Below are 14734 nucleotides of genomic sequence, written 5' to 3'. Positions count from 1 at the left end.
CTCGATCGAATACATAAAAAATGTTTTTTACCAAATTTTATAGGCCCGTAGCCCCACCCACCCCCACCCGTGACCAGTGTTGAACTGCACAGATATACTATATATATATATATATATATATATATATATATATATATATATATATATACACACACACACATACACACACACACACACACACACACACACACACACACACACACACACACACACACACACAGAATACTGTGCAAAAGTTTTAGGCACCTGTGAAAAATTGCTATAAAGTAAGAATGCTTTCAAAAATAGACATGTTAATAGATTATATTTATCAATTAACTAAATGCATAGTGAGTGAACAGAAGAAAAATCTACATCAAATCCATATTTGGTGTGACCAACTTTTGCCTTCAAAACAGCATCAGTTCTTCTAGGTACACTTGCACAAAGTCAGGGATTTTGTAGGCATATAGTCAGGTATATGATTAAACAATTATACCAAAAAGGTGCTAATGATCATCAATTCAATATGTAGGTTGAAACGCAATCATTAACTGAAACAGAAACAGCTGTGTAGGAGGAATAAAACTGGGTGAGGAACAGCCAAACCCAGCTAACAAAGTGAGGTTGTTAAAGACAGTTTACTGTCAACAGTCATACACCATGGCAAGACTGAGCACAGCAACAAGACACAAGGTAGTTATACTGCATCAACAAGGTCTCTCCCAGGTAGAAATTTCAAGGCAGACAGGGGTTTCCAGACAGTTTCTTCAGACTTTTGAAGAAGATGCAGCAGATGAAAGACACATCATGCTTACTTCCCTTCCCAATCGGAAGATGTCCAGCAGTGCCATCAGCTCAAAATTGGCAGAAAACAGTGGGACTCTGGTACACCCATCTACTGTCTGGAGAAGTCTGGTCAGAAGTGGCCTTCATGGAAGACTTGCGGTCAAAAAGCCATACCTCCGATGTGGAAACAAGGCCAAGCGACTCAACTGTGCACGAAAACACAGGAACTGGGGTGCAGAAAAATGGCAGCTGGTGCTCTGGACTGATGTGTCAAACTTTGAAATATTTGGCTGTTGCAGAAGGCAGTTTGTTCGCCGAAGGGCTGGAGAGCGGTACACGAATGAATGTCTGCAGGCAACAGTAAAGCATGGTGGAGGTTCCTTGCAAGTTTGGCGCTGCATTTCTGCAAATGGAGTTGGGGATTTGGTCAGAATTAATGGTCTCCTCAATGCTGAGAAGTATAGGCAGATACTTATCCATCATGCAATACCAGCAGGGAGGCATCTGATTGGCCCCAAATTTATTCTGCAGCATGACAACGACCCCAAACATACAGCGAAAGTCATTAAGAACTATTATTCAGCCTAAAGAAGAACAAGGAGTCCTGGAAGTGATGGTATGGCCCCCACAGAGCCCTGATCTCAACATCATCGAGTCTGTCTGGGATTACATGAAGAGAGAGAAGCAGCTGAGGCTGCCTAAATCCACAGAAGAACTGTGGTTAGTTCTCCAAGATGTTTGGGCCAACCTACCTGCCAAATTTCTTCAAAAACTGTGTGCAAGTGTACCTAGAAGAATTGATGCTGTTTTGAAGGCAAAGGGTGGTCACACCAAATATTGATTTGATGTAGATTTTTCTTCTGTTCACTCATTTTGCATTTTGTTAATTGATAAATATAAAATATTAACATGTCTATTTTTGAAAGCATTCTTACTTTACAGCATTTTTTCAGACCTGCCTAAAATTTTTGCGCAGTACTGTGTGTGTGTGTGTGTGTGTGTGTGTGTGTGTGTGTGTGTGTGTGTTGAATATATATATATATACTTGCTTTATAAGGGATTCAATGCAGGCATTCTGAAAATGTATCTTATTTTGTTGATTTCTTTAGAACATGCTTGATGGCCCTTGGTGACCTAATAGAGTGATAGTATTAATGTAAAAAATGTATTGTTTTTATAAAAGGTAAATACATAGTTGTGTATCCGGCAAACCCTAAGCTACCCACCTGAGTCTGCAGCTGCAGATTCTCCCTGTAATTAAACTCTATGCATAGATAATAGTCTGGGCTCCATTTTCTGTACACATTGTTTTCACAGGCTCCCACTGAATTCACAGGCTCCCGCGGAAATCACAGGCTCCCGCAGAATTTACAGGCTCCCGCAGAATTTACAGGCTCCCGCAGAATAAACAGTCTTCCACAGATTTGCCATATTCTGCAGCTATATGGTCATCATAATGATCATAAACAGACTGCTACAGTAACATGAAATATATAACTTAGTTGTTAAATGAAGAGATGTTTTGTCTCCTTCAAAAAGTAGGAGTTAGCTAAAGACTGGAGTTAAGGTATTGAAAATGTGGCCCAATAAAAAGTCTTGTGTAATGTGATGCGGGTGTTTTGAGGGCGTGACAATTCCTAATGATTTTATTGACAAAAATCATTGTTATGTTAAATTATAAGTACTTAACCCATCAATTCTTTGATCTGAATATGTTTACTTAATTTTTAAAGGCCATTATTAATACAAATACTAAACACTTAAGATGCTCCGCAGACACTTTGCAGCTATCTAATTAAAATTTCAGAGGTTTTTTGCATATTTTCCAGCAGGTTGGACTGCCTGTAGTTATGATTCATACACCAATTACCAAACATTGCTATTATATCACTTGGGGTGTTTACTTGAGTATCATTTTAGGGGATTCATTGGGGGGGGTCAATTACATGTTTGAATCCCCCACAGTTTCTAAACATGGGGCAGGATTTGTTTATCTTTATATATGGTTCAGTTGTGTTTGTTATTTCAGTTCTCCAAAGGCACTGTTCTAGGGTTTGTAATTTAATAAATCATTTAACATGTTATTATGCTTTGATTCGTAATCTATTTATAGTCCTCTATGCAACCCTCCCTTCCAAGCTGCTTATAATACAGTTATTGGGGCTGTGGTATCAATTTGATATAATCATAACCATTATTTAAACAAATGCTTGCTTTGTCACTTCAGCGAGGCTCTCGCATTTTCACTTCTGCTTCATTTGCATGTATTAGTCAGAGTGCCATGCTCTTCATAATCAATTGTGTAAACAGATTTCTGAAACTTTAAAGATGTTTTTTTCTCTTATCATGCAAACGCATACTTACTGCTAATCTAATAACCTGAGTAATGCAGAGCTGCGTACTTCCAGACTGTTTGAAAAATAATGTTGCAAAGAAAGTGTACTTGCAACATAAAGAAAGACAGGGTCTATGAGAGAAGGCGCAATTTCATTCAAAATAGTTATAATAAAGACTGCCAAAACAGAACCACTCGTAATTATGTAAGTAGTAAAAAAAGGTTAATTTAAAAATAAGACTAACGTTATATGTGTTTGAAAAATGTTTGGAGACAAATGTGAATTCTTACAGCACCTACTTTGCAAAATTATAGGGATCTGTTGTGAGCTGGTTTTCTGCTTAGGAGGATAAGAAACATTTATTACAAAGCCTGTGTTTTGCATTATTATTATTATTATTATTATTATTATTATTAGTATTATTATTGAAATATGAACTGATGTTTTTTATCTTGTTTTTATGCTTACACTTTTTTATCAAATTCTGCTTTTTATCTTGCTTGTATTTAAGATTAAAATGTTTATAAATTAATTTGCAGCATCGTGGGACACTTCTGTGTGAATGGTGCTATATTATTATTATTATTATTATTATTATTTTATTATTATTATTACTATTATTTTTATATAAAGAAGGCTGTTAGTATTAGAATATCCAGTGCAGCATTTAAATGCTCTGCAATGAGCATGAATAACTATTCAAAATGAAAGGTTCTTTAAATTTAAATAAATGGAGAAACTCTATAATGAAGACAACATAAAAGTAGAGATTTAGTATGCAGAATTCAGGGAATTACTTTTAAACCTTACTACTTTCCCATACTTATTGACATTGCTAAAGAGACTTCAAACATTATTTATTAAGTTAAAAGCACATTTTCTGTTTTATATATATATATATATATATATATATATATATATATATATATATATATATATATATATATATTTCCCCCCCTCCAAAGCATAGTAACTGTTTTCATTAATCTCAGGTGAAAAAAAGTTATTTGACTTTGCATTTACAAAACAGGATTAATTAACAAAGTGTACAGTCAAAGAACAGCCTCCAGGCTTCATAAGGATATGACCTGTTGTATTGATGCCCCACTGAAATACCTCACATTTCCATGGTTACATTTTTTGTGATCAAATTTAATGTGGGGTTCAACATTCTACTGAGGTGTTTTTTTTTTTTTTTTTTTTTACACCACTCTACTAACAGTACTTATGTATTAAACAATAAACAAATAAATAAAGAATGATCATAATAATATCCACCATATATAGGCTGGATTTGTACCATTGATTTCAGTATTTCAAAACAATGCTCAACAAAGCATGAAGTGAAAATCTTGATGTTACTTACTGTGGTACAGCTGTTGTCAGTCCTGTCTTCCATGAATCCAATTCGGCAGAGTGCCCCTTCATTTCGCAACCAGTACTCTGTGGAATCCAGCAAGCTGTTGCTGCTGCACAGCACCTGTAAATCATACAAGTTCAATGAATCACAGCTGTAAATACACATCGGAAATTTCTTCCTGACACCAAAAAAAATCTTATTAGCTGCTCCCCTCCCCACCCCCCTTCTGGTACCTTGAAGGAACATAAAACCTCTTTCCATTCAGTTAAGATAAGAACCACTCGACACTTCAATCCGCAGGGTCCTTGATTTTAAAAGTACACCAAATCACTTCAGGCTAATTTCCTTCCTGTGCATATATTCACACCACTGAAGAAATTAAACAATTTCTTCCCTTTTTTATTTTTTGTACTTGATTTCATCAAAACCTGTCAACGACTTATTCATGTCCCCAATCCACTCAATCAACAGCGGTAAAGAGTTCAGGAGGGTTACTGAAGCTTGGACGCCTGTGATATCATTTCACTAGTTTGAGGCTCTCCTAATAGTTCAGTAAGCTCGCACTGGGAGGGTAATCTATTTTCATTAGAAATTTGTTTTGAACATGAAACACATTACATTACATGTACATAACTACACTACAATAACATTGTAATTACACAGTAATTACCTATAAGATTGTGTAGGTACAATGAAACTATATTAACAATGTGTTTTTTTTTTTTTTGTTTTTTTTTATACAAAGAAACCCGTTTTTGAATCACAGTCCTTTGCAAGGTCAGAACCAGAGATTCCTTACAAGGTTACAACATACCTGTCAACCCTTTTCGAACCCAACTTGTGTACCAGAGCTTTCAAAGCCTTAAGGAATGCTTCCAAACCTTGAAAATAATAGTATCAAAAAATATGAAAGAAAAAGTAGAGAACTTCTACCAGTTTATTAATTGAAATTGGCAGAAAAAAAAAGCTTTTTCATCATTTGCTGTGTTCATTATTATTAACATCTTTAGCATTTCACATTCTTCTTAGATGGAATACAAAGTGTGTAATCCCTGCCAAAATTCTGGTTAGTCCTCCCATTCCATAAGGTACCGTCCACTGCACAATTTTACAATTTCGTGGGGTTTTTTTTGTTGGCGTGGCATATTTGTGAACTGCTTCTGCCTTTTTTTGAAGGAAGCAATCAGTGAGGCACGAGCCCTGCGTGTTTTTCTCTGACCGTGAGAATTTGCCCGTAAGACTTGAAAACCCATAAGAAATATGGGAAACCCGTAAAAATTGACAGGTATGTTACAATGTCGTTAGGAACGTTGTTTTTGAAGCCTATAGTATTCCCTTTGCTTGTAAATGATTATGTTTGACTCACTTAACCTATTAAGATCATGATTGTGTTAACAGTATTGATTTATCTTGAAACTTTCATCTCCCTCGGCTAATGAGGATACATGTATCGATCCCACATCAATCTGTTACCTTCACAATTTAATTTATCAACTGCTTTAACTGAAAGTAATGCAATTCCCGATAGTAATTAAAAACACCAGTATCCTCTTTTATAATCCTTGCTTCCAACTTTCATATAGTTTTGGATATTTATAAGAGCTGTTTACTATATGGTTAAATCTGCGGCAAAACACACCAGTCACCAGGACAAAACTAGAAAGAAACAACTTGGTTATACATAACATTTTAAAATAATTTCATTAACTCTAATTAGCTATTCGCATTTCCTTGCTTTGTATTTTTCTTTTCTTTATTTTCCCAGATCCAATGGTGGTCGTTAACAATTCATTCCCAAAGTTAAAAACAATAGGGGAGTATGTTCTCACTTTTTTTTTCTTAAGTGTGTGAATGTTACAAAATGAGAAACCAATGACTCCAGAGTGTCTAAGAGACCTAGAATTACATTGCTTGGTGGTTTGGTTTTGGTAAAACTACCAGGTGTTTTTGTGCTTTCAAAATAACAAGAATATTACAGAGAATGAACACTTTGAAAATCTGGCCCCTTCCTTATGTATAGCCTGGACCGCAAGACAGGTAGGGTCCCAAGATCTGCAGTAAAGGAAGACTTCCATCTTTTTATTTTCCTTTCACATGAACTGGGGCAAATGGCTAGGTGGAATTTTTTTTTGACAAACTGAGGTCCTGACGTCTTGTTTCACTTGAGCAGGTTATATGTTATTTGAGTACCTGTGTCTCATTAATGTGCACTATTAATGAAAGGGGGCAATCAGTGTAAAGTGTAGTTCGAGACATCCCAGGACATTCGACAAACCTGTTCAATAGGAAATTAGGATTCACAGCCACAACATGCTTCTTGCATCAAGCGCATCTGAGTTGTTTTTTTTTTTTTTTTTTTTTTAAAACAGAAGTGAGGTTTTTAATTTACTAATTAAACTGAGCAATGTTTAAATCAGAAACGGCCTAGATTAACACAATTTACACAGAACTGTTCATTTAGTAAAATCCCTCTGCAGCTAAATAATTAAGACTTAGGTGGAAGGGATATTATAGTATTGCATGTATAAACAAATGCTGGAAACCTGGTCCGAACCTATACACTATCTGAAATATGAGGATTACTATCACATTAACCAAGCAAAAATCCATACAAACAATGTGCAATAAACCTTCTTTATCAGGGTAACCATATCAAAGCTTATTTATCTGAAAGGCTAGCAAATATTTCAATAATGCAAGAGAACAGAGAAAGCAGGCCAGTTTGAAGTCTTCATTAGCTCCATTCAGTAAAAATGAATCTATTCACCTACAGAAGATATAGAGCCTATAAATGAAATGCAAGTTGCATAATGTAATACCCATTCTTCATTAGATATACTTTGATGCACATGTCTTCAACATGCACCAGTTCACCTTGCTGTCACTGTATAAGTATATAAGAAGTATCAATACTTAATGCAAATTCATGTGTGATTTGTAAAATCCACATCTCTAATGCAGCCATTAGTGTGCTTGGTAGATGAAGCTAAGCCTTGACATTGATTGGGCCGTGGATGTCCTTGATGTATAAAAAGGTCATCTGGTGAATCGAAATCATTCTGTTCAGTGTGTGTGTCTATATATATATATATATATATATATATATATATATATATATATATATATATATATATTTATATATATACCACACACACCGTCGGAATTGGTAATTACGGTTTTTTGTAATTTTTTTTTTTTTTTTTTTTTTGGGGGGGGGGGGGGTCTCCTACCCTTGTTTTATTCATAAACAAAAAAAAAAAAAACATAAAAAACTAATAAAAAACAATAAAATAAAAATAAATAAAAAAACTATGGAATTAAGTGATATTTATTGCTAATTGAGCTTGGCAAGGAAAACATCAATACGTCTTTAAATGACCCTGCTGTAACCACAAAATTGTATGCCTTAAAACAAATGCATTTAGTGAATGTGTGCTATTTTATATGTTGAACTTATATTCTGCATTGGTGTGCATTATGCAATTGCCTATTCTTTTTCAAGGAACACTGTGAATAAAATTCTGTCTACAAAATTGTCATACTGATAAACATTTATGAAGGTAAAGCTGACACAACAAATACATTTATGGGGTGCTTTTAAGCTTCTAAAATTAATAATAAAATGTGCTGAAAAAAAATCATAATCTGCTTATACTGCAGCACAATTCATAACTCGTTGTTGGCAATAATATTATTTACAATGTGTTCAGAAAGGACATATACAGTATAGCCCAAGCTACACAATATTGCTGAAAAACAATAAAATAATTTAAAAAAAAAAACATTTATCGTTTATCTGTACCTACTAAAATCGTTAAATGTAGCATCATCAAGTATTTGATATTAACATCAATGTCAGGAGTGTTAGGATGTTAATGCCTGATATATGATATGTGGTACACAGAGAAGCATAGGGGCTCCAGTGCTTTGATGTATGTCCTTCATCACATCTGTGAGACAGAATTGCAGCCTTTAAACGCTTGCTGACATCTGTTATTTTTCCAGTGAATTGCTTTACCCTACAGTTTGTTTTATTGCCTATGCTTTCAATGTGAGTGTACAATATAATGGTTGCTACTGTTTGATATATCTGAGTCTCAGTTGACCCACACCAGGGCCAGAGGCAAACCCACCATTCTTTGAAGTAGAAAATCTTACTGGGAAAAACGGAGAATCCAATGTTGTGTTACTGCATGCAGAAATAAATGTGTACCTCATTAACATACTGCCACTTCCCATTAATAAACAATTTGATAGCATAATGAAGGAAGAAATTATTCAGCAAAATACCAGCAGTCCACACAAATGGCAACAAAATAGAAAAACCAACAAATGGTAACAAAATACTTAACAAAAGAGTAAGTTATGAAGTGAACCTTTGTACGTGGTATAAATTGTACCACATTTTTTAGTGCTTCACTGTCCATTCTGTATTTCCTCAGATATGGTACTGACACAGATCATACATTGTATATATGTTTACAGAAACCCACTGATTCATCTAAAGACCGATAATTGCTATTAGTCATATTCTTTATACAACAACTGCAGTGTTTTTAAATGGATGTGATATAAAGTATACCTAGAAGTTGTACTTGTCTAAGGTATAAACACATTTTCTTCAAGCATTTTCTAAATAAAAAATGTATAACTTTAAAATGTCAAGATTTATAATATGTATAGATAAAAAACTAAAAAAAATATTAATGCATTATATTTGTTGACGAGATGGACATGCAAAACGTAGCTTCTTATACAGCCCAGCTGATGGCAGTTTTGACACTGAACAGCATAACTTATTAGATTGGTTTGCTTTAAACATTCAAGTAATGGCAAAATCTGTCTCATTGATACTTGTCACTCTATAAAGCTTAACTCTATAAATATTTTCATACAGGAAGGGCCTGGTTTGCAGATTGGACACTAGAGAATTGCATAGAGATAAAGATAGAGCGAGATGGAAAGTGGAAATCAAAGAGAGGAGATGCAGTTTCTTAGGCAGTAAAGGGACTAAATTTGCAGGAGTAGTCAGCAATGAAACAGAATCTTGGAATTTAATATTATTGAATTGCTACTGTACAATGTAATAACTATACTTGTTGTGCAGAAATGAAATTATAAAGACAATAAGATCATCTATTCACAAAAAAGTTTTGAAAGTAAAAGATTCCACATCACCATAAGTCACTTTCAATATGATATTAGATCAAATGTTGTCAAAGGGAAAATAAAAACCCTAGAGCTTCCGAGTAGCTTGGAAGCTGGAAGTTATTCACAATGTTTCCATACTGTTCCAGTCTAAGCACTTAAATCTGGTCACCTTAGCAATAACGCTTGGCTAAATTGACACTGACCACAACTGGACATATCGGTACTTACTGGGGTATATTCTAGCAGCGCTACTCAAGACAGGATCAGCACAGGGTTTGCTGGCATATTGAGTGATTAGATGGTGTGTACCCTTGCTATGAATTTTAAGTACGATAGATGGTGGTGTATATGGGGTTGCTATAGAAATGTCTATACAATAATATCATAACCAGATCTTATTTAAGTAGTAGAAGGATAAATCTATTTTTTTATCTTAACTTTTTTATATATATATATGATATATAATATATATATATATATATATGCAAATATGTACATAAATTTTGACATTCAAGGCTGTAAAACTACTTTTCAATGTCTTCAACTTTACAGGCCTAATTCTTCCTAAAGATTGCAGATAATTAAGTGGTGAAGTTTTTTTTGACTGACTGCTAAAGTCTTCTTGACATTGATAATAAATACCAAGTCTTCTTACCTTCTTACAAGCAGTTACTGAACTCCCCAGAGTGCTGTCTGAGCTGTCTCCCCCCGCACCATGTGGATCTTCCAAGTTCTCAGACAGTTCAAACATTGATGTAGCTTCAAAGTTGCTGAAAAGAAATGTTTAATTCACAAAACAACTACGTGCAGTGGTTTCTCTGAGGATTATTAGCGAAATACTGTACTCACAAGGAATACATTTTATAAACTTTGTTTATAAATCTAATAAAACACATTTTAATAATGTGACAAGGACCAATATGAAGATAAGGTTTGATACTGTATATCTGCTTTCATGTTGGACTCAACCAAAAAATACAGCACCAGCTTTATCTCTGGCGACACTTTAGAATGTAAACACACATTTTTGCTACTTTTTTCTAATGCAGATTTGCAAGTTTTGCAAAGGAAATAAAAACATATGTATTAGTTCACCACAAAAAGACCAATACAAATAAACAGAAAGCCTTTCAATAAATGTGTCAAATGTACAAAATGTTTTATCTTAACCTTTAAACTTAGTCCTGGGGACTGTAGAGGTAGGTTATCTGTAAAGGAGAACGCAGTGCCAGCTCCCCGCTGTCATGCAGATATACAGTGCCTGCATCTTTCGCTTGCCAACTTGTCTTTATTACCTCAGTTAATGCCAGTTTGGATCCAACTGTTGAATATTAGTGTGCGAGTGAGTGGGCGATTTCCAAGCTGACAGCTGATTTATCCAAAATTGTGCCCAGAAATTCTGTCTCCCATTTCAATAAAAGCATAGAATATCTCACAAATTATTTTCGACTTTGTATTAAACCTTTACAGCCCATTATAGTTCTCTGTATGTCCCCCCATGCAATGTTTGCCATCCTTCCTTTGTCTCAAGTATCGGTTCATTAACTGTTTAAGCAGCTTACCTTGGCTTTAGTTGAAGTATAAAAAATGTTTTTGTAAACCTGGGCAGGCCTAATTTACCCCTACTTGCCAGTAAGAATCAAACTGAACAACGTAGTGATTGTACATGAAACAATACATACAGATATGATGGTCTCTATTCACTGTATTACTTATACCCCACAGATGGTTTCAGCCTTAGAATCTGGCTAGTCTTTCCTCAATATCTGCTATTGTGTTTGGGAACTCCTTCATTTATGTAAGCCATGATCCTACTTTAAATGTCATATGGGGTCACATCTTTAGAAAACAATTGATATATCTTCATGCTTGAGGCACAATCAAATATACAGCACCTAATTCTTCACTGCATAGATTAATATCAATATGTCAATGGCAACGTTATTTCTTTTGACAACAAATGGCAAACTCCATGAGTAAATCTGCTTTTTTTTGGACGAAATTGCTTCACATATATTTACATGACCCAATATAGAATTATATTACTGGATGCACTGGTCCAATCTGCCCTTTTTGCAAGTGAAAGTCTAGTACCACATTCTCCTGCACTTTTATAACTCCTTTGATAAAGAAACAGTCTGTTAGAAAGTTCAACTCTCTTGAACCATAAATTTGACAGGCAGGACCTGATGGAATGCTTAGATGGGATGTGCATAAAAACTGAAAAGTATATAGACAGGTAAGCAAATAGATTACCAGGCATTTCACTACATAAATCTAAAAAACTAAATAGAAAGCGTTTGGGGAATTGATAAAAAAAAAGTCAAAAAAAGTTCAAGTAACTCCCTTTGATTCAAAGGCTCAAAGGTGTTGTCAGTGATATGCTACAGTTGACATTCTTTTTCACGGATAAGCCTCTTTGACAAGCCATCCCAAGGTGCTGTGCAATGTCAGAACAATTTAAAAAAGCAGTGACATCAATAAAATAGTAAAAGGTAAACACTAGATTTTTGTAAACACAAGTGATTTAACCATCTTGCCTGCTGGGGGTCCTGAGGAGCTGAAAGTAGCAGAGCACAAAAAAGAAACACACATGACTATACAGTATCCAAGGCAACAATCTTAAAAAATACTATTTAATTAAATCGATTGACTAATCAGGTTAAGCTCTAGTGTCTAAGTGCAAGTGTAGGGCTTAGCTATCATAGAGAAAACAAAATCTCTTTGAACACCGGGCCCTATTTTCCATTGTGCTGTAATAAAAAAATACATTACTGACACCCGTGATTGTATTTAGTAAGGTCAAAATGTGACTCTTTTCTTTAACCACACTTACTACACTTTTATTACACCCTTAAACTGGGCTATTTACTTAAAAGAAGGGACATCTTCACAGCAACGTATAGGGGAAGTAGAAGATCCAGGCCAGTGTTACACATTTGTGTTGCTTAGTAACAGAATGTATGGTCCTGGGCATCTGAGTGCACATGGGGACAGTGTGTATGAAAACTCAAGCAAAATAAACAATTACCCCTTAAAAAAAGAATGCAATGTTCCTTTGTTATTCTTCCTTAAACATAAAAAAATTAAATAAAAAAACAGTGAATTAGTGGAGGACACATGTACAGTAATTCAAAGTACGGTTTACTCTCAACTGAAATTGTGAAATATTAAAATAATAAGGGACCACTGTATTTTCTAGTCATACAAAATGACTCGACTCTATAATGGTTCTTCAGTGAAGAACTTGGGTTATGTTAAGTGGACAGTAAAACATAAAAGATCTCAAGCAGTCTAAGAAGTGGAAGAGATATGATAAACTGCAGAATTTCAAGCTTGTGATTGATTGTCCAGTTGTCTTTGAATCTCGCTTACAGCGTGCATACTCCCAGATAACAACTGTCTGACACTAAAACTATGCTTAGGCTATTAGTTTAATTATTATTATATACTGGTTATAGAAAGAGGAAACTCTTGCTAGAAGATTGGCATATGGTGATTAAACTTAAATAACATAATCTTTTTCAGACTCAATACTTATTCAATACTTTGCAAACAAATGGAAATGTGTGAAGTTGATGTTTAACAAGTCATTTTAACTGATGTGCAATTGTCTTCCACGATTCCAACAGTAAGAAGAATCAGACGAAAAAGTAGATTAGCAGCACTTCAACCACTGATGCTGTTGTGTCTGTTATTTTGTTATAATGTGCCACATGGGGAATATATATATATATATATATATATATATATATATATATATATATATATATATATATATATATATATATACACAATACTTATTGTAGTTCTACAGTACCCTGTACTAAATAATATTTGAGTATGGTGTACATAGTTTTTGATGTTGCCCAGGCTAATGATATAACCTAGAACAACTTGTTAAAACGTATACTTGAAATCACTGTATGCTACAAAGGTATACAAAAACCAAGACATCACAAGGCAAGTCTTTCTACAGGAGCCTGTCTTGCCAGTAAGGAGATGTAATTATGAAACTAAACCCTATTTTCAGAATTTAGCTGTAGCTTAAAAGTACTTTGCTTTTGGTTGTCATAGGAAGAGAATGTTATTTGGTGAACATCTATATACAGTACATACAATTATAAAAAAGCAGCAGCCATTTTTCTCGTTGTAGGCATAAAAACATTATTTTAACATTCTTTTCAGCAATGGTTGAATAATTAGAAGACAGAGAGTATGAAAGTCTGCCATGAGCATTTTCTCCAGAAGGAATGTTAACTGTCTGCTAACTGCTTCCATTGATAGAAATACAGAATGAGATTGAGTCAGGATTAACTGTATAGTATTGTGGTAGTAAATGGATGTATTGTCTTTAAGGTTTGGAGCATAATAATAAAAAAAGAAAACTATACAAGGTGGATAATGTATTACAAATAATAATATAAAACAAAGCGACACACCTTTTTGGGTCTTTGTAAAACAATTTGCATACAAAAACTGACCAACAGGGCCTCTGTAAAATAACTTATACATATTTCCTAGCAACTTGGACTCCTCAGAGTGCATTAAAACATGACAGAACATAAACACAAGTACATCAGTATTGAATACTTCCTGACTTACAACCAATACACGGTAATCAAAAGCATGCACAAAATATAGCTTAAAGTACAAAGATTATTGTAGAAGAAAGACAATCACATACCTTGAAAAACTGAGGAAGTATTTACCATTAGCCATCCTTTCAAAAGGAAACAACCAAAACTCCACACTTGCTTTTGTCAATAATAGAAAAAGAAATCAATACATCGGTCCTGAAGTCTGTACAGCTGCATTGATCTGCTGCTTAGTCTGCTCAACTGAGAAATACTATAATTTGAGCCACTGTGACTCATGTAAGGTTTATACTTAGCTCAGCACAGCCAGCAGCAATGGCATTCTGTTTGAGTAATCAAAAGAACATTTATTGAGTGAGACAGCATAACCTTGTCTCTTATAGATCAAAATTGTACTCAATCTATTCTCAGGCAGTTACCATTTCTTTACAAAAATAATGATTGACATGCTGTGATGAACTACTATAGTTAGTGCTGGCCATATGTTGCAGCGCTTTGCAAAAAAGGAATTGAATCTTCTT

General features: G+C 34.5%; 1 protein-coding gene across 1 annotated transcript in view; it reads right to left on the bottom strand.

Annotated features, from left to right (window-relative positions):
• Positions 1-14480, bottom strand: part of LOC121322534 (SPHK1 interactor, AKAP domain containing) — a 49972-nt gene extending 35492 nt beyond the window's left edge. The window contains exons 1-3 of the mRNA XM_041262634.1: positions 14303-14480; positions 10271-10385; positions 4471-4584 (exon numbers count right to left, since the gene is read on the bottom strand). Of these exons, the coding sequence (XP_041118568.1) occupies positions 4471-4584; positions 10271-10385; positions 14303-14337 (264 nt within the window). The 5' untranslated portion in view covers positions 14338-14480. The remainder of the gene's footprint in view (positions 1-4470; positions 4585-10270; positions 10386-14302) is intronic.
• Between the last annotated feature and the right edge of the window lie 254 nt (positions 14481-14734).

The sequence above is a fragment of the Polyodon spathula genome, chromosome 11 (genome assembly GCF_017654505.1).
Source record: "Polyodon spathula isolate WHYD16114869_AA chromosome 11, ASM1765450v1, whole genome shotgun sequence".
NCBI classification, from domain to species: Eukaryota; Metazoa; Chordata; class Actinopteri; order Acipenseriformes; family Polyodontidae; genus Polyodon; species Polyodon spathula.
The sequence above is the reverse complement of the archived record's forward strand: the minus strand, read 5'-3'. Positions and strand labels throughout refer to the sequence as shown.